Source organism: Sminthopsis crassicaudata, chromosome 5 (genome assembly GCF_048593235.1).
Source record: "Sminthopsis crassicaudata isolate SCR6 chromosome 5, ASM4859323v1, whole genome shotgun sequence".
NCBI lineage: Eukaryota > Metazoa > Chordata > Mammalia > Dasyuromorphia > Dasyuridae > Sminthopsis > Sminthopsis crassicaudata.
In genome coordinates, this window is record NC_133621.1 from 196,694,547 (window position 1) to 196,722,338 (window position 27,792).

The window sequence follows — 27,792 nt, forward strand, 5'->3', positions numbered from 1 at the left end:
GGTACAAAAGTTCACTGAAGGAAGTAATTAATACCTAAAATTAGAATTTGGCAAGTGGAAGCTCATGACTTCACTAGATATCAAGAAACAATAAAACAAATCATTGGCATTAAAAAATAGAAGAAAGTATGATATATCCTATTAGAAAATAATTGACCTGGAAAATAGATCCAGTAGAGAAAATTTAAGAATTTTGGGCAGCCTCAAAGCCATGATCAAAGAAAGAACCTAAATTTGTATTTCAGGAAATTATTAAGGAAAAGTGCCCTAATATTCTAGAACCAAATGGTAAAATAGAAATTGAAAGAATCTATTTGTCATCAGAGATCCCATAATGAAACTTTCCAGGATTATCATAGCCAATTCTAGAGCTCCCAAATCAGAGACAGTGTTTCAGATAACCAGAAAAAAACAGTTCAAATATTTTAGAGCCGTAATCAAGATAACACAAGGTTTATTAGCTTTTATTTTAAAGGGTCAGACAGCCTGGAATATGATGTTTTATGAAATTATAACCAGAAATCATTTACTCAGCAAAACTGAGCATATAATCCTTTAGGGGGGAAAAAAAGGATATTCAGTGAAGTAGAGGACTTTCCATCATTCATGAGGAAAGAATAGAAGATATGATTTTTGAATATAAAACTCAAAAGAAACATAGAAAGAGAAACAAGAAAGAGATAAAAGGGAGTCAGTAAAACAATTGTTTACAATCTTATATGGAGAAGTGATACTTGTAACTTCTAAGATGTTTTCATTATTAGGACAGTACATACAAAGAGAGCATTCGTGTGAATTGACTACAACGGAATATCTTCCCCCCTTCCCCCCCCCCCCAAAAAAAAAAAAGAAAGAAAGAAAAAAATTAAGAAATTAGAAATAAGGATGTATTCCTAAAAAAAAAAGGAAGAAGGGAGAGATAGAATAGGTGATTTCTTCTGTGATTTCTTGATCTTAACCTGTTCTTGTGCTCTCCTTAATTTTTTTTAGCTTTTCTTTTATATTAGCATGGGAGAAACGTGAGCTATACCACTTCCTTTTGTTCCTCTATCTTTGTTGCTATCCTCTGTGTTCTAGTGTTTGTCAAGTACTGTATTATAACATTTGATTATTTCTGGGTCTTGTTTATAGTTTGTTCTAGTGACACTACTTCTGAGTTTTTGAGCCTGTGGGACTAATTGTCTGGAGTAATGAAGGTGGTGGAGAGGATTCATACTAGGGAGATTTTTTCAGGGATGAATTCTATCAATTACAAGAATTATTGGATATTTTCTAATATCCTGCATAGATCTGTCTGCATTTTATAATAAAAGCTTTTTAAAAAGAAGTCAAGCAAAACAAGACTAACAAGGTAAATTCATGTCAACTCATGATTACCATATTCCCATGTTTATTTAATATAATATTTGCAAAAAATATCCAATTTGAGGTGTGCCAACAGAGACAGTTAAGTAGTAGGAATATAGAAACAAAATAAACAGCCTGCTCCAAGAAATATAATCTATTATTTATTACTAATAATGCTAATGATGAGTATTAAATTCACATTGTTTACTTTGTACAAATACTTTTACTGCAGATAATGACATTCAATAAATTGAAAGTATGCCTTAAAAAGGTTATGTCCTGAATATATTGGCTAAATAATAGAATTTTCCAGAAAAGATTAATGCTGATACCAAATTACACCAGACTTTTTCAAAAACTGATTGTGTGGCAGACAATATAAGGATAGTGTCTATTGTGCAATTTTTTTTGTTAGTGCTGTCAGTAGGTCAAAATGATGTAATAAATCATATTAAAACAGCTTTATAGATTTCATTTGTAAAAATATGGAGGGAAATTTGTACCCACACATATTGGATGGCAATAGATTGCTAGACTTGGAGTCAGTGAGAAGTATTGGATTCTGATGCTTTCAATTTCTAGACGTATGGCCATAGGTCAATAACTGAAAGTCTCTGAATCTCCTCAGTGTGAGAGTAAAATAATAGTACATTGAATGCCACAGAATTGTTGTGTATAAAAATTATTCTGGGCACGAACTACAGATCAATACCCTTGTATTCTGCCCAAGATGCTGTTACTGATGAGGGACAATGAAGAATCAAACTTAATTTAGCTACATAGGAATGATAAGGATCCAGGTGCCAAATCTCTTACAGAATTAGAGAATCTTAGAACTTTAAAATTGGTTGGCTCATCTGCCAATTAATACAATTGGTGCCTTCCTCTACAACATATCCTACAAGCTTTTCATTCTCTTCTTAAAGCCTTCCAGAAATGAAAGCCATTTCTGCTAAGCAGTTTATTTCACTTTGGAATAGCTCAAACTCTTTTTCCCTCCAATATTAAGCCTTTGCAATTTCTGTGCATTGCTCCTGGGTTTTGCTTCTGGGCAGCTGGAACAAGTCCAATCCTTTTTCATTCTAACTTCTCTTCCCAGTATTTTTTTCCTATTAGCAATTTATTTTTTCAAACACATGTAAAGATAGTTTTCAACATTTATTTTTGTAAGATTTTGTGTTCTAAAATTTTCTCTCTCTTACTTTCCCTCACCCTAAGACAGCAAGCAGTTTGATATAGATTAAATTATATATAATCCTTTAAAACATATTTACAGATTTGACATGCTATACAAGAAAAATTAGATCAAAAGGGGAAAAAACACAAAAATACGATCCTTTGATAATATTAGTCTCTATAGTTCTTTCTCTGGATACGATTAGCATTTTCTTTCCTAAGTCCTTTGTCTTCCAAGTATTTAAAAAGAATTATAATTTTTCCCTGAGTATTCTTTTCTACTGACTAAATATTTCTATATGGAAATAGTGTGGAATAGACTGGAGGACCTTCACATATTTCCAGTGCTTAACACATTGCCACAATCAAACAAAATTTTACCTGTTAAAATCATATATGTTGGATTAGTGGTCAGCAGACAAGTTAGAGATGAATGGATTTAAAAATCATCAGCATAGAAAGGGCAATTAAGAGATCATCAGCACTTAGCACACGATGCCTAGATTATAGTAGCTGCTACATAAATGTTTGTTCCTTTACTTTTCTCTTCCTTTTTCTAAGTGCTGGATATAATTCTCTAATACTAATATTCTTTTAGTTCATGTGGTACAAAATGACACATTTTAAAAGTTATTGAATATTAAGCAAAAGGAAATTTACTTTGTCCTAACACAGCCAGGTTATGTTGCAAGGATATAGCAGCACAGCTTCTCTGAAAATAGCACCCATTCTATGCCCATTTCTGGCCCCCAGGTTCATATGGAGTTTTACTTATACAACAGGGCTAAGTATGGTAATGTGTGTGGCCTTCAGAAATCTACCAAGCAAGTCAAATGGACCAAGACTCCATCTACTCAGAACTTTTTATGTCTTTAAATAATCAGGAAACTGCTTCAAGGAAGCCTAGTTGGGAAGCCCTAAGTGCCAAGGGCATCTTTGTCTTAGGCCTATGGCATTTTGAATGGAGGTGGGCAGCAGCTGTACAGACAAGCTGTATATAGCATAAATTGTAAATAATCAAAAGAGTTTCCTTTTAAGGGGGAATCATAAAAGATTTCCTGTAAAAGATGAGATTTTAGCTGAGACTTAAAGGAAGTCAGGAGATAGAGATGAGGGCAAACATGACATAATTGAAGATACCTAGAGCCACAAAGTGTTTTTTGTTTTTGTTTTTTTTTTTTTTGAAAGAATAAGGGGGGGGGAGGTAATCACATGATCAAAGACTCAGTGGCAGAAGTGTATATGTAGGAGGGGGGAGGGTTGTAAGGTATAAGGAGATTATATAATAAAGAATATATTGAATATGGGAATGATGTGGTGAGACTTACACTTTAGAAAAATCCCCTTGGCAGCTGAATGGAGGATGACTAGAGCAGAGAGAGGCTTGAAGCAGGTTATCCACCAACAGGCCATTGCAAAAGTCCAAGACATGATAAGGACCTGTACCAGGTTGGTATCAGTATCAGAGGAGAGAAAGGGGTGTATTTGACAGATGTTTTTAATGTTAAAATGGATAGATTTTGGCAACAGTGTGGAAATAAGAGAGGAGTGAGAGATAGTGAAGATAGAAGATGACATGTAGATCATGAGTCTGGGGGATTGGGAGGGTGGTGGTACTCCAGTTATAACGGGGAGTTGAGTGAAGAGAGATTTAGGGAGAGAGAGAGAGTTCAGTTTTGGACATTTTCAGTTTAAGATGTCTGAAAGAGAGTCAGATGTGTTGGAATAGTGGCCAGCAGACAAGTTAGAGATGAATGGATTTAAAAATCATCAGCATAGAAATGGCAATTAAGAGATCATCAAGTACAGGGGGAAAAGAGAAGAGGGCCTATTCAGGGATCCCTGTGAGATACCACTTATTAGGTGTGATTTGAGTGAAAATCAAGGGAAGGAGTGGTCAGATAGAGAAGAACCAGGAAAACAAACTTCGAGAAATGAAAGTGACTGACAGTGTCACAGGTTATAGAAAGATCAAGAAAAATGAAGATTGAAAAATAAATCATACATATCTTTGGATAGAGCAATTTTGTTTACGTGGTAAGATCAAAAATCAAATTGTAGAAAGTTTAAAAGAGAGAAGACCAAGTAGAGAGACTTAATTGTAATCGTCCTTTAGGAGCTGGGGGGGGGGGGAATAGGAGAGATCAACAGGGAATGCAAGGATCAAGTGTTTGGGGTTTTTCCCTACAGGGAAAATGTGGGCAGAAGTAGAGAATGAGCCAATACAAAGGGAGAGAGATTGAAATGAAGATAAGTAAGAGAGTGGGTATATCACAGGAGACAGTTTGTTGGAGGAGATGAGATGGAATCATTGGAACAAGCAGAAGGATTGGTCTTGGCCAGGAAAAGGGCTTCCTTACCTCTTTATGTGAGATAGAAGTGAAGGAAGAGAAATTGGGAGAAAGCATGCTAGTTTTGTGAGATGAGAAGAGGAGGAAAGAGCCCTATTCAATAAATGGCTTCAGTTTTTTTTTTTTTTTTTTTTTTTTTCTGGGAAAAAACATGGTAGGTTTGAGGAAGAATGAAAAGTTTAAGAACTGCTGTGGATAATGAGTTAATTAGAGAATTATGAGAATTGTTTCATATTCTTCAGGACCCATTTGAAATTTAGTATCATACATTTATAATAGCCCCAGTCAGATCAGTTGCATGTTTTTCTCTACTTTTATTCAGTAGCATGGGTGTAGGAATGAAGGCAGTGGTTGGTGGAAGAGATCCAAGGCTGAAGCTGAACAGAGTACTATATGATGAGGGAGCAAGAGACTCAAAAAGAGATATAATAGAATTGATTGGTCGCCCCATGAAGTCAAGATGAGGAGATGAGAAGAGAATGGCTAATGCAGAGGGTAGTGTCTTGGGAGAGAATTGAGATGTGGAGATTGGAGGATGCATAGGTAGTTAGTGCCATAGAAGTATAGAATCATAAGTTATGACAACTCGTATTTGAGGCCTAAATATAATTCATTATGGATCTTACATTGATCAACCTTAGCTTCAGGAAGCAAACTTATTTTTAACATTACATAGATAACTAAATGTATCATGGGACTTTCTGGTCTCTGAGTAGATTGGTTCTTTTTTAAAAAATCTAAATACAAAAAAGAAAAATATTGCCACGTGCACAGTAAAACATAAGAGGATTCAAAATATAAAGCAATAAATTTCTGTTTCAAGAAAACCTATGTAAAAAGACTACGTATTGTGTTTAGAGCTGTCCGTCTTTTCTTTACTTCATTGTAGGTTTTCTTTTGTTCTTTTCTGTGCTCTTTTTACTTTATTCTTTTTCCCCCCTGTGCAGATATATATTCTCTCTCTCTCTCTCTCTCTCTCTCTCTCTCTCTCTCTCTCTCTCTCTCTCTCTCTCTCTCTCTCTCACACACACACACAGATATCTATATCACACACATCTATACATAAATACATTTATATATCTTTGTAAGACTATAGTTTGTTTGTCCCCCCTCTTTAAAAGTGGATAACATTATTCTTCATAAGTCCAAGTTTTTCCATATTTTTCTAAATTCACAAACTCATCATTTCTTCTTTTTTTTTTTTCCCTGAGGCAGTTGGGGTTAATTTAAGTGACTTGCTCAGGATCATACACCTAGGAAGTGTTAAATGTCTGAGATCATATTTAACTCAGGGTCCTTCTAATTTCAGGGCTGGTGCTCTATCCACCACGCCACCCTGCTGCCCTAGGTTATCCTTTACAATCTTACACTGTCTAGCTATTTTAAATAGTTTAAAACTTTAATATAGCTGACCTATTTTTCTCTTTTGGCTAAATCTATTTTAGGTTTAATTTTAGCTTTACATTTCTTACCTAATTTTTACCTAAGAAATGCTACTCCTGATCATTATTATTATTATGTTTGCATGTATCTCATTTCCTATCCTAATTCCTCTGTTTTATTTCTACCTACTATTTTGCCCCTTCTATCATTTAATCTACTCCCCCCCAGCCCGCAAGGATCCCTCTCTTATCCTTTTCCCTCCACGTTTCTTTCCTTGCCCTCTTGTTTCTTTCTGAATTTTGACTTTTATAACCTTTCAAATATGTATTGTTCCCTTTTTATCCCATTTCTGTTAATCTAAACATACACCTCTATTCCCTCACCCCTCCATCCAGTTCCCCTTAGTCTCTTTAACCCATTCCCAATGAGTACTGTTCCAGACTACCAGTCTTCCTCCTTATCTAATTACTCTGTCAGTTTTCCTCTTGTATATTTTGTATGTAAAATTTATGTATTTTACCTTTTCCTACAGTTTTTTTTTTTGTTTTTTTTAGGGACACATCATATTCAGCTCTACTTCACTCTTTCTCCCAAAACTACCACATTACTAACGTCAGTATATTTTTTATGTGATATTGTTATCTGTTATCTTTTCAGTTTATCCTATTTTCTTTCTTTTTTTTTTTATTTTTTATTCTTCATCATTAGGTGGATGCACTGCGATTACGGCTAGAGGAAAAGGAAACCATGCTTAATAAGAAGACAAAGCAGATACAAGAGATAGTTGAAGAGAAAGGAACCCAAGCAGGAGAAATACATGATCTCAAGGATATGCTGGATGTGAAGGAGAGGAAGGTCAATGTTCTACAGAAGAAGGTAAAATGCATATTCTCATTAACTCCACACTACACCTTTGATGTACATTTTCATTCTAGCCATCAAACAATAGCTAAGAACTGCCAAAATGTCCTTATTCCTCAATTTATATTTTTGAAATTAGGGTGATTGGACTATTAGTGGTAAATTGTTCTGGTTAGTTTCTAAAAGTTCATGTAGCTCTTTTTTTTTTTTTTTTTTTTTTTTTTGCTGAGGCAATTGGGCTTAAATGACTTGCCCAGGGTGACACAGCTAGGAAGTGTTAAGTGTCTGAGATCAGATTTGAACTCAGGTCCTCCTGACTTCAGCACTGGTACTCTAACCACTCAAAATAACTTACCCTGGAAAACTATAAATAAGCCTTTAAGAAATGAAGGACTTTGAAGCCATGTTGGTGAAAAGACCATAACTGTGAATAGATACTTTAATATAAAAACACATGAGCCATGAGAATTAGAAAAGGTAAATATAGTTGAGCAATTTGGAAAGGTTAGTATTATGAAGTGTTTGCATTTTAATGAGAAAAGAAGAAATAAATGTTTTCTCAGAATTATAATTCTTTCAAGCACTACAGAGTAGTCTAAGAAAAATGTAGCACTTGTGGGTGATATTATTATGTTTTGATTATCTTAATAGCAGAAAGGGGGAATCGGGGAAAAATAACATATTGGGGACCAAAGGAGAAATAAATATGTACAGTGAGAGTTTGAGAAAATAATGTACAACCTTGAAGGGAAAAGGTAGGGGAAGGAGGTATCATATGAATCTCCTTGAATTAATACATACAAAGGAATGAAGAGTTTGGATTTGAATTCATCTCAGATGGAAAAACGACAAGACAGAAAGAAGGGATACTTAAAGGAGATGATAAGGGTCAGGGGGACCCTTATCTTAAAAGTATAATAAACTAAGTATAGAGGATTGATAGGGAAGTGAGCATTATTAATAGGAGAAGAAAAAAAGAACAGTGTGTATTGTGAGCAGGAATCTGGGTGAATGGTAGAGGAGATAGTGGAGCATAAGTAGATTGTTTATCAGCGTTGAGCACATTCTATATTCACTTCATTCTTTTTAAAGAGAAGTGCAAAGGAGTAAGGAGAGGAAGATAGTATAAAATAAAGTAAGTAGCATAAAATAGCAAAATGTATTAGAATAGCAGAATAGGTATTTTATCTGCAAAATACTGAAGTATATTCTGTATAAGAAATGTTTAAATATAAATAATTAAGCTGAATTAAAATAAGTGACGAGCTGTATTTATTTTGCATAAGTTAAAAAATAAAGACCATCAACTATGATATCTCATAAGATAATAGTAGATATATATGGGATTAAAAGAAATAAATATGTTCTTTTTGAGTAAATTAAATGTCAGACAATGAATTAGAATCAATACTTAAATAAATATTCCCTGAATGGCATTTCATCTAAATTAGAGCTTCTTAAACTTATGTGACCTCAGACATAGAGATATATAAAATATGTATACAAATCAAACATTTAGTGATACTTATAAAGAAATTTATTTTAAAACTATTCTTTGGCATACATAAAATTTTACCACTTATTAAAGATGAAAGCCAATTTGCATAGTAATGAAATGAATGTGTTTGTTTAGTTTTACATAAAGAATTAAATCTTGGAGGAATATTTGATATTTTTTATCATTGCCAAATTTTTTCCCCTCCCCCCACATTCAGTTACATGACCCCATATGAGGTTGTGACGCACACTTTAAGAAACTTTGATCTAAATAATTAAAGGAAAACTTTACAATTTATTTTGAGAAATGGACAGTAAAAAACTATAATATGTAGTACCTTCAGTATTTTCAACACTTTTAGTATTTGCTAATAAGAAAACTAAATAGGTAAAACTAATAAAAAGAAAAAAAGAAATTGAGGACCTGAACAGAATCTTATAAAAGCCAACTATGATGTATCTTTGACAATTGCTGAATAATTATTTAATGAAATATATGTATCCCTTAGCTTTGATCAGAATTTTTATAAAAATAAAGTTTAAAAAGTAAAAATAAATAAATAAATGAAATGCAAAAAAATTTTTTTTCAAGTAATCCATCTATTAGTGGACACACACACAAAAACCCAGAAACAGTAGGAAACACATCCGTCGTCTACATTAACCACACTGCTATAGGTCTTTTCACCTCATTACCTACATCATTCCTATTGCCCCCTGATTGGTCTCTTTTCTATCTTCCACTCACCTTGATATTCCTAATACACAGACCTTGTCATTCATGCCACTTCCTTTCCTAATATTCATTTAACTCCAGTAGCAGCCTGTTTCTTTCAGGATCAAATATAAAATCCTTTTTTGGCTTTCAAATTCTTTTATAACCTGAACCCATCCTACCTTTTCAATTTTCTTCTATCTTACACTCCTCTAAATACTATCCAATGAAACTGGCATCCTTTTGATATTCCTGGCACAGGACTCCCTAAATCATTCACACTAAGAGTATTTTCAGTATTTCCTTCTCCTTACTTCCCAGCTTCACTAGCTTTCTTTGAATCCTTGCTCAAGCACCACCTTCTACAAAATGTCTTTCCCAGGCTTCCTGAAACTTAATTATTCCTCTAGAGACCACCCCCATTTTTCCTGTATACATTTATTTGTATATATAGCCATTTGTATATTTTCTCTCCTATGAGATTTTGAGCTCCTTGAGACCAAGAGTTGTTTATTTTTTTCATTTCTTTGTATATTCCGCATTATGGTGTTTGGCACAAAGTAGATACTTAATAAATACTAGTTGATTGGTCATAATGCTATGGTATTTTTAATTGATATAGATCCTTTTGGAAAAGTATTCAAAATTAATTGAATACTCTTAATCCTTAGGTGTTAATGGTTCAAAAAATGAATCATAAAAATGATAATTTCATTACAGAAAATGAAAACAGTGTGGCACATATCAAAACATGTAAGGTATAGCCAAAGTAGCCCATAAAGAAAAATGTGTGTTTTGTCCACAAAAGAGAGAAATATTTAATCAATGATTTGGGTGGGAAATAAACTAAAAAGTAAACTTGAGAACCAATAAATCAAAATACCATAAGAACAATGGAAATTGTGAATTTTTTTTTATATTACTGTTTTAATAGTATTTTATTTTTTTTTTTTTACATTTCATAATGTTCTTGAGTTCTTTTTTTTTTTATAAATTTTTTTGACAGTATATATGTATGAGTAATTTTTTTTTTTATAACATTATCCCTTGTATTCATTTTTCCAAATTATCCTCTCCCTCCCTGTACTCCCTCCCCTTGATGACAGGCAATCCCATATATTTTACATGTGTTACAATATAACCTAGATACAATATATGTGTGTAAATACCATTTTCTTGTTGCACATTAAGTATTAGATTCCGAAGGTATAAGTAACTTGGGTAGATAGACAGTAGTGCTAACAATTTACATTCACTTCCCAGTGTTCATTCTCTGGGTGTAGTTGTTTCTGTCCATCATTGATCAACTGGAAGTGAGTTGGATCTTCTTAATGTTGAAGATATCCACTTACAACAGAATACATCTTCATACAACATTGAAATTACAGCGATCTTCTGGTTCTGCTCATTTCACACAGCATCAGTTGATGTAAGTCTCTCCAAGCCTCTCTGTATTCCTCCTGCTGGTCATTTCTTACAGAGCAATAATATTCCATAACCTTCATATACCATAATTTACCCAACCATTCTCCAATTGATGGACATCCATTCATCTTCCAGTTTCTGGCCACTATGAAAAGAGCTGCCACAAACATTTTGGCACATACAGGTCCCTTTCCCCTCCTCAGTATTTCTTTGGGATATAAGCCCAATAGCAGCACTGCTGGATCAAAGGGTATGCACAGTTTGATAACTTTTTGGGCATAGTTCCAAATTATAGTTATAAAATACCAATTTCACAAGAGTAAGACAGGATATAAGCATGGATGGATAGCAGTTCTTCTGAAAAAGATCTGAAGCCAACAGTGTGAATGTCATAACCCAAAAAACTAGTGTAGTTTGGGTTACGTTAATATAAAGGAATAGCTTACAAAAAAACCCATGTTATAAATAGTTCCATTTTACTCTTTTTCCCCTAGCTTAGCTGGTATCCAATTCTCAATGCAATAGTTTAAGGACATTAATAAACTAGAGATGATCTAGAGGAGGGAAGCTAGGGCAATAAGTCCATGACATGAGAGAATTGATTGAAAAAATTGGACATATATCTACATATATATATATATACAAATTAGATGTTTTTTTATGGCTAAGGGGTAGATTTAGGTTTGATGATAGGGAAAACTCCCAACAAAATAATAGCTATCTGAAAATGAAATGGATTGCCTTAAGAGGTGGGAACCTTCCCTTTTGTGGAGTTTTTCAAGCATGCTTTTTTGTCAGTTATTTTATGGTGGAGATTCCTTTTATATACATATCTATTAAAGCTTTTTTATTTACAAATCATATGCATGGGTAATTTTTCAACATTGACACTTCCAAAAACTTTTGTTCCAAATTTTTCCCTCCTTTCCCCAACCCCCTTCCCTAGATGGCAGATAGTCCAATGCATATTAAATATGTTAAAATATATCTTAAATCCAATATATGTATACATATTTATATAGTTATCTTGCTGCACAGGAAAAATCATATCTAAAAGGAAAAAAAATCTGAGAAGAAAAACAAAAATGCAAGCAAACATCAAGCGAAAGCGTGAAAATGTTATGTTGTGGTCCACACTCAATTTCCACAGGCTTCTCTCTGGGCGAATATGGCTTTTTTCATCACTGAACAATTGGAGCTAGTTTGAGGTTCCTTTTATATTTAAGTTGGACTAGATAACCACTAAAGTCCCTTCAAATTCTCAAATTCTGTGATTTCTCTCAGTATTATTAAAATAATAATTTTTATTGTCCTTAACTTCTTTCATCAGCCTTAAAAGACTGCATCAAATTCCTATATTCATCCACTAGTACCTGATTTAGCTTCTTATCTCTACATTTCTTTTTCAAATCTGAGGTAGAAAATCTGGGATTAGGAAAGGTTTCATAGAGCAAATAATATAAGCCTTGAAGTAGACTTAAAGATTCTGAGAAGTAAAGCTAAATAGGGACTATATTCCAGCCTTTGAGAATGGATAATGCAAGCATATGGAGTCAGGAGAAGAAATATCAAGTTCATGAAACTATAGCTATTTCTCTGAATTGTTAGAGTGCTTGAAAGGGAATAAATTAATTAAATCTAGAAATGCAGATTTGATACAGATTGTGGATAGCTTTATTGCACTAGCTTCTATTCTGTGTCCCATAAGCAGCTGGGAATCATTAAGAGGAGGATAGCGACCTGTACCTTTGAAATTATTGATGGTGATTTGAAGAGTGAATAGACTTAAGGTAGCAAACAATTATGAGGATATAAAACAATTTTTTGAAAAGATTGTAAGAGTCTCAATTTTATAGTTGTGACTTTGTGAACAAAGGCAGTTGGGGTTAAGTGACTTGCCTAGGGTCATACAGCTAGGAAGTGTTAAGTATCTGAGGTCAGATTTGAACTCAGGTCCTTCTGACTTCAGGGCTGGTACTCTATCCACTGTATCACCTAGTTGTTCCCTATATACTAACTTCAATAAAAATTTAAAAATCTTACTGAACTAAATGGTAGTCAAGAAATCTAGAGCTAGAGTATAATAAATGACTGTTTCCATCTCAAAATTACACAAACTTACTGATCACAGGCATAGTAGTTGACGTCATTGTTGAGTGTGTGCTTTACCATCATCATTAGTTGACAATGTATATCTTTGTGAAGAATTTGATTGGCAAAACATTACCCTTGAAGTGGAACTAAGTGATACCATAGAGAATATTAGGGAGGTGGGAAAAACAGACATTAATACGCTGTTGTGAACTGATTCAGCCATTTTGTAAATTGACTTGGAACTCTACCCAAAGGGCTATAAAATCCTGTATACCCTTTATATCCTTTGTTCTAATAATAGCATTTTTAGGGCTATATCCCAAAAGAGATTAAGAAAGAAAAAGGACCTAGATGTAGGACTTTTTTGGGGGCCAAAGAATTGGAAATCGAGGGGAGAGCCATTAATTGAGGAGTGGCTAAACAACCTAATGGTGTGTGATTATGGTGGAATACTATTGTGCCATAAGAAATGATGAGCAACTGAGATTTTTATCCCAAAGAGATCATAAAAAAAGGGAAAAGGACCCACATAAGGAAAGATGTTTGTAGCAGTTCTTTTTAAGGTGGCAAAGAATTGGAAATTAAGTAAATACTCATTAACTGTGGAATGAATGAGTAACTTGGGTTATCTGAATGTAATGGAATATTGTTTATTCTATAAAAAATGATGAACTTACATGAATTGTGAAGTGAACAGAATCAGGACAACAGTACTAACAGTACTAACTAATTCTGTACTAATGTAAGATTGTGTGATGATCTCCTAGATATATTTAGCTCTTCTCAGGAATATAGTGATCCAAGATAATTCCAGTAAGCTTTGGATAGAAAATACCATCTCATTTAGAGAGATAACTATAGAGACTGCATATATATCAAAGCAATACTATTTTCTTTTTTCTTTTTTTTTTTTCTCAATAGTATTTTATTTTTCAAATACATGTAAAGATTGTTTTCAGCCTTTATTTTGGTAAGATTTTATGTTCCAAATTTTTTTTTCTCTCTCTCTTACCCCTCCCCTTTCACTAAGACAGTAAGCAATCTGATATGTTAAACATGTACAGTCCTTTTAAACATATTTCCATATTTGCTGTTTTGTGCAAGAAAAACCAGGTCAAAAGAAAAAAACCACTATGAAAGTAAAAGCAAATAAATAAACAAATGTGAAAATACTATGTTTGAATACACATTTTACTCTCCATAGTTCACAAGAATTATGTGAACAGTGTTCTTTTGGTTCTGCTCACTTCACTCAGCATCAGTTCATGTAGGGCTTTCCAGTCTTTTCTGAAATCAGCTTGCTCATCATTTCTTAATAATGTAATAGTATTAATAGTATTTTATTTTTCTGAACTCATGAAATGATAGTTTTCAACATTCACCTTTGCAAATCCTTGTTTCCAGATTTTTCTTCCTCTTTCCTCTAGTGCTTCTCCCCAAGACAACAAGCAATCCATTGTAGGTTAAATATATACAATTCTTCTAAATATGTTTCCATATTCATTATACTGTCCAAGAAAAATCAGATCAAAAGGGGGAAAAAAACATGAAAAAGAAACAACAACAACAACATGACAAGGTCCGGGCTAGCTCCTCTGAAGGGCTCAGAATCAGTCCTTGTCAGGATAAGCAAAAGTCCTTGCCCCACACTGGGGCGCCAATATGTAATGTTCTGTCTTCTCTCAGTTGTAATCCTTTTCTGGGAGGAGTTTTCTTTTCTCTGTGAATCTTTTTCTCTGTTCTCTTTTTCCCCTCCAAAAGTGTGGAATTGCTGGGCTTGCGAATCCACGGGACATCTTCTCCTTGATGTTGGGCACCAATATGTAATGTTCCTGTTGTCTCCAGAAACTGCCTATCGCTCTCTGGGAGATCTGCTGTCTCAACTCAGTCTCCAGGCCAGACACTGACCTAGAATAGATTCTCCTCTCCCTTGCTCAATGTTGCCTCCTTTATCCTCCCAGAGAATGGGTGTGGAATAACTCAGGGACTTCTGGAAAAAAATACTTCAACCAATGAACTTGCTCCTCCTAAGACTGCAAGCTCCTCCCCATAAATTCAAAGGGGTAAAACTCCCTCCAAAGGCAGGAACTAGAGAATTGTTAAGTACCCACTTAGCATCTAGTAAGAACCTAGTATCTCATTATCTCTTTAGCACTTAGTAAGAACCTAGCAACAACAGAAGGTGAAAATACCATGCATGGATTCATATTCTGGATCCATAGTTCCTTTCTGGATGCAGATGACATTTTCCATCCCAAGTCTATAGGAACTCTATTAATTCATCTCACTGTTGGAAAGAGTCAAGTCCATCTCAATTGATCATCCCACAATCTTGCTGTAACTATATATGATGTTCTCTTGGTTTTTCTTGCTTCATTCAGCATTAGTTCATGTAAGTCTTTCTGGCTTTTCTGAAATCAGCCTACTCATCATTTCTTATAAAACAATAGTATTCCATTACATTCATATAACATAACTTATTCATCTATTACCCAATTGATGGACAGTTTCCAATTCCTTGCCTCTCTAAAAAAGAGTTGCTACAAACATTTTTGTACATGTGGATCCTTTTCCCTTTTTTATGATCTTTTTGGGATAGAGACCAAGTAGAGACACTGCTGGATCAAAGAGTATATGCACAGTTTCATTGCCCTTTGGATATACCTTCAAAATTGCTCTCTAGAATGGTTGAAGCAGTTCACAACTCCACCAGTCAGATTTTCTATTCAACTTTAGTGTTTTTCAAGAATGCTTGAAAATCCTCTGTTTTGTTGAATTTCCATTTTGCTGGGTAATGCTAACTCCTTTATCCTAATGCCTATTCTTTATCCTTTGGAATATTGTATCCTAAGTCCTCCAGTCCTTTAATATGGAAGCTGCTAAATCTTGTGTTATCCTGACTATGGTTCCATGATACTTCTTTATGGCTGCATGCAGTGTTTTTTCCTTGAACGGAGAATTCTGGAATCTGGCTACAATATTCCTTGGAATTTTCATTTTGGTGCCTTTTTCAAGAAGTGACAGTTGGATTCTTTCAGTGACTATTTTACCCTCTACTTCTAGACTATCAGGGCAGGCTCATTTTTAAAATCGTGACTTTCAGGTAGTTCATTAATTTTTAAATTGTCTCTCTTGGATTTGTTTTCCAGATCTGTTGTTTTTCCATTGAGATATTTTACATTGTCTTTTAGTTTTATTTTATTGTTTCTTGATTTCTCATAAAATCGTTAGCTTCCATGTTCTCAATTCTAATTCTTAAGGAATTATTTTCTTCAATGAACTTTTGTATCTCCCTTTTCATAATGTCCAATTCTCCTTATTAAGGAGTTTTTTTCCTTCAGTGAATTTTTATATTTCTTTGATCATTGCACATTCTCGCAATGTTATTGTGAACATTGTATTCCTGGTTCTGCTTGATTCACTCAGCATCAGTTCATGTATATCTTTCCAGGTCTTTCTGAAATCAGCTTGTTCTTTATTTTTTTTATAGAACAATAATATTCCATTACCTTCATGTACTACAACTTGTTCAGTTCTTCCCCAGTTTATGGATATCTGTTCATTTTCCAATTCTTTGCTACCACAAAGGAAACTACTAAAAGCATTTTTGTACATGGGGGTCCTTTTCCCTCCTTTGTGATTTCCTTGGGATAAAGACTCAGTAGAGACACTTATGGGTCAGGGATTATTATATACAGTTTTATGGCCCTTTGGGCATAGTTTAAAATTGTTCTCCAGAAGAATCTTGTCTTTCATGGGTTTCTTTCATGTCTAGAATCCCCTTCCTCCTCATCACAACCTTTTATAATGTGTGGCTTCCTTCCAGATTTATCTCTGGTACTACCTCCAATGGTTCCAGGTCCCCTCCAATTGTGAATGCTTTAACGGGGTGATTTTTTTTTTTTTTCCCTGTAAGTTCCTTGAGAGCAAAAATTGTTTCCTTTTTCATTGAGTTCCCAGGGCCTCTTATACAGTTTCTGGCACATAGTAGATGCAATAAATGCTTGTTGGATTGTTTTTAAAAAAAAAAAAAAAAAAAAAAAGAATATTTTTGTGTGCGTCTTTTTCCATGTGGCCAATTAATTATGCTTTTTAAGACATTCTTCTCATTGATTTTTTTGTACCTGCTTTACTCTTTTCTTTTTTTTTTTTTTTTAGATCTAATTTTCTTCACTGTGTGTGTGTGTGTGTGTGTGTGTGTGTGTGTGTCCGTCCTTTACCAAGCTGTTGACAAAAATCAGAGGGAAGAGTTTAGGGAGAAAGATAATGAATTTTGACTTTGTATTGAGTAAAAGATTCCTGCAAGACATCCAGTTTGAGATTTTAATAGTGTGATAACAATATGAGAGGAGAGGAGGCATATTCATCATTCAAGGAATTTTCTCTTTTCACTGTTATGATTTTCTCTTTTCACTGATGATAGCTATAGGGAATAGTGATTAGATTTGTCATTTCCTTGATACTGGGAATTTTCAGGTGAGGAAATTCCGTCTACTGATGAAAGTGGTCACTTTTTTTCTTGCAACTTTTTGAGAATTGATTAGAGCACAGAATGAATGTTTGAATGACTTGCCTAAGTCCAAAAGCCAGTGTGGGTTAGAGATGGGATTTGAACATGTCTTTCTGTCTTTGAAACAAATTCTCTGTTCGTTGTCAGCCAGAAATTAAACTTTAATTTATTACAAGAGAAAAACACATGTATGTGTGGACTCCTTTTACTAAGGAATTCATAATAAAACAATAAAGGGTTTGAAAATCTTTTCATCATCTCTGAAAATCCCTTGCTAGCTTTGGCTTCAGATATGCAGATTAAATTAAAACATCTGATTAAAATTCCAGATAGTTAACCTTCCTACCTACATTGTCAAGACAATTCTTAAGATCATTTATCCAGGTCCTATGGCCATGAAGTGTGGCATTCTCTTTAGGCGGCTTTGTTAGATGCCTTATTAACCAAGGCGAACATACGAACAAAAAAATTTATTTTATTTTTATATTCTTAATTCATTCATATGTTCTGTGTTTTGTGTGAGTTTTTTAATCTTTAATTATTTTCAGATTACTAGAAACCAGAGCTCAAATTAGAGCCCTCTTCGTTCTGCTTGTTATTTAGTTAGGTCACCTGAAACCAAAGCTCACCATAGAGCCTTCATTGATTGCACCTAATTGACTCCACTCAGAAATCAGAGCCCAACATAGAGCTCCTTTTGACCAGTTCTTTTAGCTAACCACCACCAAAATCTAGAGTGGAGAAGCCCAATCCTGTCCATCTAGGATAATTTTTTCATTCTTATCCATTCAATATGCCCCAATTGTCTGTATCATTGGACTTTGAAATCCATTTTGGTTGGGATAGTCTAAAGCAGTGGTCCTCAGACTTTTTAAATAGGGGGCCAGTTCACTGTCCCTCAGACTGTGGGAGAGCCGGACTATCGTAAAAACAAAAACTCACACTCTGTCTCTGCCCGTCAGCCCATTTGCCATACACCCAGCGGGCAGCATAAGTGTCCTCAGCGGGCCGCATCTGGCCAGCAGGCTGTAGTTTGAGAACCTCTGGCCTAAAGGGTTAAAATGCCTTACATGAGAGCTCTTTCAAAAGCAGGATCTGCTACTCCCTTAGCTGTGAACAACCTGGATTCTCTTAGCTGTGAACAACCTGGATTCTCTTGTAACAGGGGACTCAACTGAAAGAGAAAGGAATAGGAGATTGGAGCAGAGGAGTGTTGCTTAGGGAGCCAGGTACCAGGGACAGGAGTACAAGGACTCCCCTTAGTACCTTACTTAACATGGGCCTCCTGGGTAGCCTGAGTCATTTTGTCTGATCTTAATCCTACTTTTGACATCAATTAAGCATTCATTCAGAAATTAAAACTCCATGGGATATGGGTAATAATTTGTTTTATTACAAAAGGAAAACACATATGTGTGGGAACTCCTTATACTAAAGAGTTTATAATCTAAACGGAATCTTTCATATTTATGAAATTGCCACAGAAAGGGGAGGAGTGGACAGTAAGTGCTCCCTGAATAGGAATGGCTTGGCAGAAGTGAAGACTGCAGAGATGGGGGGAAAAATCCCCTCTTGAAGGGGAAAAGAAAGGAAAAGAAAATGGAGGAGAAAATAAGAACATGTAATAAGGTAAAAGCAGCATTCTTTTTCCTTGAGGGGTGCTAAACTATGAAAATAGGATGATCTGCTTCTCTGCAAAGGTCTTAGTTGCATAGTTTCTCATTCTGGTGCAGGCTGACTGATAGCTGTCTTTGTAGCTGGTTCAACTTCCAAGGACACATAGGGAGTCCAGCTAAGGATACAAACAACTAATTATGCCTACACAGGAGCAGGGGAAAAGACCTTCATCCTTGATATGTTCAGGGAATCTTGCATATTTTATGTACAGTCTTTCTGGAAAATATGGCAACTCAAGAAGACAAGTTCAGGTCACCCCATATCACCATTAAGCCATGGCGTCCCTTGGCTTTTATTTATATGAGGTCATATTTTCAACTATGCTTTTAAAAAATTTTGATTAAGTAGAAAAATATTTGGAAGATGGATCAATATCTTTATATTGCCACATATTAGGCAAATGCATCACAAAATTTTTGAAATCTTTGTTATTAAAATCTCATTTCAGATGTTTATGTTAATGCCAGTTGATTTTATCAAGATGAGAAATAATCCTTATGTCTGAAACCTTTACAAATATTTTTATAGGATGTCAAAACCAATGCATTTGTGAAGGCCATAACTATTACTTAACTTTTTCACAAGGATATGTTAATTTGTGTACATCTTCTCATGATTGTGTTCCCATTCGTAGGCCTTTCTTAAGTGTATACTTTAATCTAACTAATGTTAATAGGTCCTTTGAAAATCTTTTCCATTTATAGTCCACCATTGATTTGCCTCTCACCTTGGGAAAATTGTTTTATTTTCTATTCAGCTTTCACATCTTTTTGAAGAGATATACTTTTATTAGTGATTGCAAATAAATTGAGATGATATGTTGTGTCAAAAAATATATAAACTTAAATTATTATTTAACTGTTATTTACCTATTTTGTTTCATATAGCTGTTATATTATTTTTCTGTTACTTTTTGTAAGAAATTACTTTTATTATTTTTCATCTTCTTGGAAGTGTTTAAATATTATGATGTATGTGTATATTCATAATATATAGATATATAATATAGATTTATTTAAGCTGTTATTCTTCCTGTTTTCACTTCTTTTCCTTTTTTTTTTTTTTTTTTTTTTTTTTCATTTTCTTTCCATCATGGCCAAGAATTGCATTTAAGAGCAATTTTGAAACTGAGACTTGGGGATCTGGTTTGAACTGTATTTAAAGCATAAAGGCCTTGGGGTAGCTAGTTGGTGTAGTGGATAGAGCATTAGCTCTGAAGTCAGGAGGACCTGAGTTCAAATGTGGCTTCAGACACTTAACATTTCCTGGCTGTGTGACCCTGGGCAAGAAGAAGAAGAAGAAAGGCTTCATATTTGTGCCTCAAGAGCAGTGAAGGACTTAAATTCATTCTTGTGTCTACTTTTCTCAGTTGGCTTTCCTTTTGGCTCTCTTTATAGATAGAAAATCTTCAAGAGCAACTTAGAGATAAGGAGAAACAGATGAGCAATTTGAAAGAACGAGTCAAATCTCTACAAGCTGACACCACCAATACTGACACTGCATTGACTACTCTTGAAGAAGCCCTTTCAGAGAAGGTGAGTGGTAAATCTCATGTTACTTTTGATGCTTTAGGAATGGTATTTGTTGCTAAATAATATTTTGAAAACAAAGGGAACATATATAGGGGGAAATGAATGGTAGAAAATTAAATTGGAAAGTACCTAGCTGTTTTTTTTTTTTTAAATAATAATATTTTTATTTTTTCCAGTTACATTTTAAATATTTTTTTACATTTGTTTTTTAAAATTTTGCTACTGACAATTCCCTCCCCCAATATGCTCTCTCTTTTATCATCTTCTCCCCTTTCTTTCTCCCCTTCTTTCTTTTCCTCAAGGTAAGATAAATTTCTATATCCATATGAAGTGTATATGTTATTTCCTCTTTGAGCTAATTCTGATGAAGGTAAAGTTAATTTACTCTCCCTCTCTTCCCCCTCTTCCCCTCCACTGTAAAAACTTTTTCTTACCTTGTTTTTGGCTGATAATTTGCACTATTCCATTTCTTCCTTTCTCTTTCTCCCAGTACTCTCTCACCCCCTAATTTTTTTTTTTAAAGTCCCTTATGCTATCGCTCTTCTGATTATCTCCTTATGCTTCTCCTCAGTCCCGTATTTGAAAATCAAATTTTCTATTCAGCTCTTTTCATCACAAATGCTTGAAAATCCTTTATTTCATTGAATGACCAACTTTTCCTCTGTAGGATTATACTCAGTTTTGCTGGGTAGGTGATTCTTGATTGTAATTCTATCCCTATTGCTCTCTGGAATATCATAGTCTTGTGTGAAGTTGTTTGTATTAATTAAAAATGATATTGGGTCGTTAGAATATTAATGAGTAATTGATATTCTTCTAGTTATTTAGATCTAGCTTTGTGTGAAAAGTGTTTTGTAATTGTGTTCATATTGTTCCTGATTTTATCTTGTCAAGTAGATTCCCAAATATTTTATATTATCCTATAGTTACTTTAAATGATATTTTTCTTTATTTTGTTGGTAATATGTAAAAATGCTGATAAGAAATCTTGTTCTTTTTTTGAACAGGGTTGTTAGATTGATTTCATCAAAACTTTTCTTGAGTGGTATATTTATTTTTGTTTATTGTAGGGAAATTGGATATTGTGGGATAGTAATGTTAAGTGGATTCATAGCTTGTTGAAGGAATAGTTGTTATTGGGTCACTATCATCTTGATAATAGTTCCTTAATGAGAGAATCTTTGTCCCCATTCTGTTTATTTGTTTATTTTTATTATTGATTTACACAAAGGCCAAGAAAATTATGCTTATTAGATTTGTAGAAACACAAAACTAAAGGGGTAAAAATAACAGATGAATTAGGATCTTAAAATATCTAGTCAGATAGTATCTAATAGAGATTGTAAAATGTTACTATTGGGTTAAAAAAAAGTCAGCTTTACAAGCATGCGATTGGGAAATTTGGCTAGATAGCCATGTGTCTGAAAAGTTTTGTGGGCCATGGAATTCAAGTTCGGTATTCCAATATGGATTGAACTAGATGACCTCTAAAGTGTCTTGTAAATCTCTGATTCTGTGAAATCCCTGGGGTTATAACAGAGGAGAATATTTAGCACTCTCTTATTGGCATACATCTTATACAAAAAGAGAAAATCCTCTCACAAGTTTCCAATTTCAGCAACTGCTACTAGAAAAGATAAATTCCATATCTGAAGACAATTAATTCCAAGATTTTCCAGGAAGCTACATGTTCTGCCATCAATTCTGGGGCTTTCCTCCTATTTTGAATTTGTTACACATTAATCATGTTTATTTTTAGAATATAATGGTAACTTTTGTTGTTCTGGAATTGTTTTAGTCATGCCTGAATCTTTGTGAGCCCATTTGGAGTTTTTATGGAAGAGATTCTGGAATGATTTATTATTTCCTTCTCCAGCTCATTTTATAAATGAGGATCTGGGGCAAACAGGGTTCAAGTGGTTTGCCCAGGATCATACAGCCAATAAATGTCTGGGACCAGATTTGAACTCATGAAGATGAGTCTTTGATTTTAGGCCCGGCATCCTATGCACTGTGCCACATAACTGTCCTTATCATGGCAGTGGAAGTCCTGAAACTTTATTTGCCCCAGTAATTATCTTCATTATGGGATTTTGCATAGTTAAGACTTAGAATTCTCTTTCTATAGAACCAGTTATGATATGCAACTTTCCCCTCTTCACCCTTCCTCACCTTCCCCCCCCCAACCTCCTGCCTCAGTAACCCCAGTACTTCTCTGTTATCCTTTGTTCACAATCTGTCTCTTTCTGACTTTTTCCAGTTTTGTATACAGCTCTCCTGTACCCTGCAATTCAACCATACTGACTTTGTATGAAAAAGAATCCAAGGTTTCCTTGGTTCAAATCTTATCTTAGACATAAGCTTCTTATCTTAGACATAAGTAAATCTAAATCACTCTCCACTTCCCCTTGAAAGGAAATAGCTTAATTTGGGCCAGTCTTGGCATAGCCCCTCTCATCTCCCTGACCTCATTTCTAGCCCTATGCCTTTGCTGAGCCTGAGACATCTCCACCCTGAAGGCTGACTCAGTGATTGCTGCTTCTCTCCCTGAAACCTCCATACCAGGAAAAGGCCAGCCTTGCCTCTCATTCTACATCACCATCTGTTGCTCTTCTGCCTGACCTGCTGAGAACACACAGGCATTGGTTCTCAGTGATTATCATGACCTCTGAACCCCATGAATCCTTCAACTCTTACTGCACAGCCATGTTCTCTGTGCCATTGTGCCTGCTCCCGAGGTCCCTGTTTTCTCCTTTGTCCCCCTCCCAGTGGTCCATCCAAGCTCTGCCCGCCTCCTCTGCTCTCCTCTCCACAGGAAACAAGCTGGTTATCATCTGACATCTTGTTTTTCACTCATTCAGATTCCTTGCATTCAGGTAAATCTCGTTCCTTTTGAAGACCTAGCTGCTCCAACCACCTTTTCTGGAGTTGTTACCCTCCCCTCTTCCCTCCTATCTTGTCATGGTGCAGGAGTCACAGATCTCCCTGGTTCTATCCACTTCTACCCATCCTCTACCACCATCACTTAATCTGTTCTCCTTTGAGGTTCATTCAGTACATATTTATCACCTAATCAGGTTTCTGGTAGATGTTTACCAACCTCTGGAATATTCCCTGAATTCCCTGAAGAAGGAAAGTCTCTCCATATAAGGTGGCCTTTGTCCTTGCCAAAGCAGATCTGTGTCCATAGGTGTCCCCTCCATCCCCTTTTCTCTAGCAGATTGCTCATTCTCTCATCCCCACTCTCTAACTGACTTCAGTCTTTGTCTGTTGGCTTCTTATCTATGTCTACAAATATATCCAGGCTTACTTCACCTTTAAAAACTTGATCTTTTTCACCTTTAGGTTTATTTTGTTTGTTTGTTTTTGTTTTTACATTTGATGTCCCCAATACCTGCAGTACTTTCTCCTCTTTCAAAACTTCTCAGGATTCTTTTCTGCCCTCCATCCACTTTCTGGAGAAAAGTGCTCTCACATGTTAGCATCTCTTAGATAAGATTACCTTTCATATTTACTCTGGATGTATCTTTTATGTACCTACTTATTATTTGTGGTCTTCCTCACTAGAAAATGACTCTTTGAGACAGGGATTTTTTTTTTCTTAAACTTTTTGTTGTATTCACAGTGCATAAGCATAGTATTTAGCAGGTAGTAAATGCTTAATAAAGGGATGTCAATCAACAGATTGATAGGTGTATATTTCAGATATTGACCACCTGGAACCCTTCAAGTAATCCTATGCTGTCTTCCTAATTGCATCTTTTTAATAATTCTTTTGCTTGATCTTTTTAAAAAATCATTTTTAACCAATTTTATTATCTTTGTGTGTTTTTTAATTTAAAAAAATGACACACTTGTTATTTTTATATTTTTAACCATTTGAAATTGTATTGTAGTTTTGGAGTGAAATAACCGTTAATCTTTGCTGTTATTTCATGTTTTTATGTACGAAGATGTTGGTTTATTTTTTGTTATTATTTAACATTTAATATTTGTATATTATTTAAGAATGACTATTTAAAGAAGTGGCTTGACTCATCCTGGGGCAGCTGGGAAAGAGATCCCTATGCATTTTAGACTTGATTTTTTTTTTTAAAGAACATGGTTCCCTGACTTTCTTGGATTCAGAAAATTTTGGTCTTAGGGTTTTCTGTTTCAACTTTCCAACTTAGCGACCCCCTTGAAAACAAATCATTTTAATAATATCCCTTCTTTTTACTTAATTTTTAAATTGCATGCTTTATATACCATAAAGTTTAAGATGTTTTTGATGACTTCTAAATAAATTGGCTTGTGAATAATTGAAAAGGAAATATTTGTTTCTTGTTTGTCATATACCTAGAAGCAAAGGTGGGTGGGATTCTGGATCTGAAGTCAGCAAGACCCAAGTTCACTTGTGGCTTCAAATACTCTGTATGACTCTGGGAAAGTCAGTTAACCTTTATTTGAATCAATTTCCTCAAATAGGGATAATAATACCATCTTTACCTTACAGGATTATTGTGAAAATGGAATGAGATATTGTAAAGCTCTTAGCATTGGTTCCAGCACATAGTAGGTTCTTCAGTAGATGCTTATTTGCTTTCCTTCCTTTCTTTAATGACCTTAGCAGATATGACCAGTTTTATTTATTTATTATTGGTTACTTGGAACATGAATTAGTGGAGTTATTGCAATCTCCAGTACTAGCAGAAGTTGAAAAAAACAACCTGGGTTTTTCATGAGGGCAGAGTCAGATGAATATTGACTCTCTGTTGTCAGAATCATTGTAGGAAAGATAGCTTGCTTTAAAACAAACAAAGGCAAAAAAAAAAAAAAAAAGTCCACAATATTTAAAACTGTTATAGATGATCCTTACCCATAATCAGAATTTGTAGCAGTACCAAACAAAAATCCTTAAGAGATTGTTATATTTTTTCCTTAGGAAAGGACAATTGAACGCTTGAAGGAGCAGCGGGACAGAGATGAGCGGGAGAAGCAAGAGGAGATTGACAACTATAAGAAGGATCTGAAGGACTTAAAGGAAAAAGTCAGCCTCTTGCAAGGAGACCTTTCTGAGAAAGAGGTTAATTTCATACAAATTGATATGCTTGATTTGACTTAAAAGACGTGTGTGTGTACATATTTTCTCATGTTGTGAATGTGGATATAGTGTCATAGTTACTTTTGAGATAGTGATCATATAGAATATATTTGGGAGGGTGAATCTAATAATTTTAGCAACAAGTTTTCTGAAAAGCACTTGAAGGATGTGTTCAAAATGGCTTTATTTTAGGACATTGTTCAGTATCAGCAGAATATTACATATATTTTTAAAATTCTTGGCTAATTCCTTGAATAATTGAAATTCTGATAATTTATATCATTTCTCTAGATCAGTTCTTGAAATCATTGGGGCCCTGTTAAATTTTTGGGGTTGTTGGAATGATGGTAAGGCAGAAGGAATGTGAAGATGAAGGAAGGATTTACTTCATTTCTGGAAGTATTTCTTGTTATTGGCAGTGAAATCTGGAATTATCGTCAACCAGCAGGGTATTTAATTTCCTTTTAAACTGAATTTGGAGATACTCCTTCATGTGAAATATGTAAACTAAAGAGCAAAAATGGCTTACAGCCATGTGAGCCGTTAATACAAAGGCTTTTGAGGTACCTTCTGAATACTTATCCTTTGGAAATTTATAGAAGCATAAATATGTAGCAGAGTCGTATATAGTATTTTTCCATGTTATATGATTGAAGTTATACCTATTCAGGATTATTGAATATGATAACAGAAGCTTTAAAAGTATAATTCTTAATTTGACTGTTATTAACTTTCAGTTACTCTTAAATACCCTTTGACTTGAGGTTAGATTTAAATTTAACATGGAGAAAAGCCAACTTGTCTAACAATCATTGTTTGTTTTTTAAACAAGAACACATTTGTATATACTGGTAGAGTGAAAATCAAAATGCACAGACATAACATAAATGTTGAGGCCTCTGGCTGTCACTGATAATATGTATCAGTTATTTTTGTTTTTAGGCTTCACTGTTGGACCTCAAGGAACATGCTTCTTCTCTGGCTTCTTCAGGACTAAAGAAGGATTCAAGACTTAAGACACTGGAGATTGCTTTGGAGCAGAAGAAAGAAGAGTGTCTGAAAATGGAATCACAATTGAAAAAGGTTTTTTTTAAATACCCTGTCTGGGCTGGTTCAATATTAGGAAAACTATTAGCATAATTGAGTATTTCAGTAACCAAACTAACAAAAATCATATAGGTACAGTCACTAGACAAAGATGTACACATCCCAGCTAATTATTAATACTACTTTTTTTTTTTTGGTAGGAAATTCATGTATCACTGAATATCAGAGTAGGAAGAAACTTCAGAGAGAATCTGGTTCACTCTATATCCAAAAAAGAATTCTCTCTGCAACATAACCTTAGAAGTGTCATGTTGTCTTTGTTAATAATAGTGGGACCTCACTACTTTTGAGGCAGCTCATTCCATTGTGATAGACCTTAGTCTTAAGATTTCTTTGACAAAGCCTAAATTTGCTTTTTTCCAATTTCTACCCATTATTCTTAATTTTGTTCTTTAGGCCACTGTTCCAATAATAGCTGTTATGCCTTGCCTAAATTTCTAAATTTTCTTACTGTTAAACATTCCCTCTCCCTTCCAGTTCCTTTAATCTGCATCTAATTATCTTAAAGTACTTCATCATTTTGGTCACTATGCATTAGTTCTTCCATTTCTTTGTTTTGTCAGAAATCTTTCTAAAATGTGTTATCCACAATTGATCATATTTCTTAGTTTTGAGCTAGCCAAAGTAGGCTGTAACAAGGCTATTATTTATTTAGTCCTTTCTTTGGCCACTGCATTACACAAGTTGACTCCACAATATTACATTATTGAATTTGAAGTCTACTGAAGTTGCCAGATCTTTTCCAAATGAACTTTTGTATAACCATAGTTTATCCATCTTAATAATTTTGAAGTCTTTTGCATTCACTTCATCTTATTAGATTGACAGCTTAGGTTCTTTTAGAGTCTTAACTCTTCCAAGGTATTATGTATTCTAACAACTTAATATTCTGTAGATTTGCCAATCATCTTATAAATGCTCAGTTAAACAGCAGAGAACAATTCACAAATCCTTAATGTAATAATATAAAGAACTTCTAATTTGACATCAACTTCTTAATGATTCCTTTTTGAGTTAGCCGTTCAACTAGTTTG

General features: G+C 34.4%; 1 protein-coding gene across 12 annotated transcripts in view; it reads left to right on the plus strand.

The window, feature by feature from the left end:
* Positions 1 to 27,792, plus strand: part of ERC1 (ELKS/RAB6-interacting/CAST family member 1) — a 327,147-nt gene that overhangs the window by 108,192 nt on the left and 191,163 nt on the right. For all 12 annotated transcript variants that reach the window (XM_074269366.1, XM_074269372.1, XM_074269370.1 and 9 more), the window contains 4 exons: positions 6,966 to 7,133; positions 20,434 to 20,571; positions 25,493 to 25,633; positions 26,594 to 26,734. In XM_074269366.1, coding sequence (XP_074125467.1) covers positions 6,966 to 7,133; positions 20,434 to 20,571; positions 25,493 to 25,633; positions 26,594 to 26,734 — 588 coding nt within the window. The remainder of the gene's footprint in view (positions 1 to 6,965; positions 7,134 to 20,433; positions 20,572 to 25,492; positions 25,634 to 26,593; positions 26,735 to 27,792) is intronic.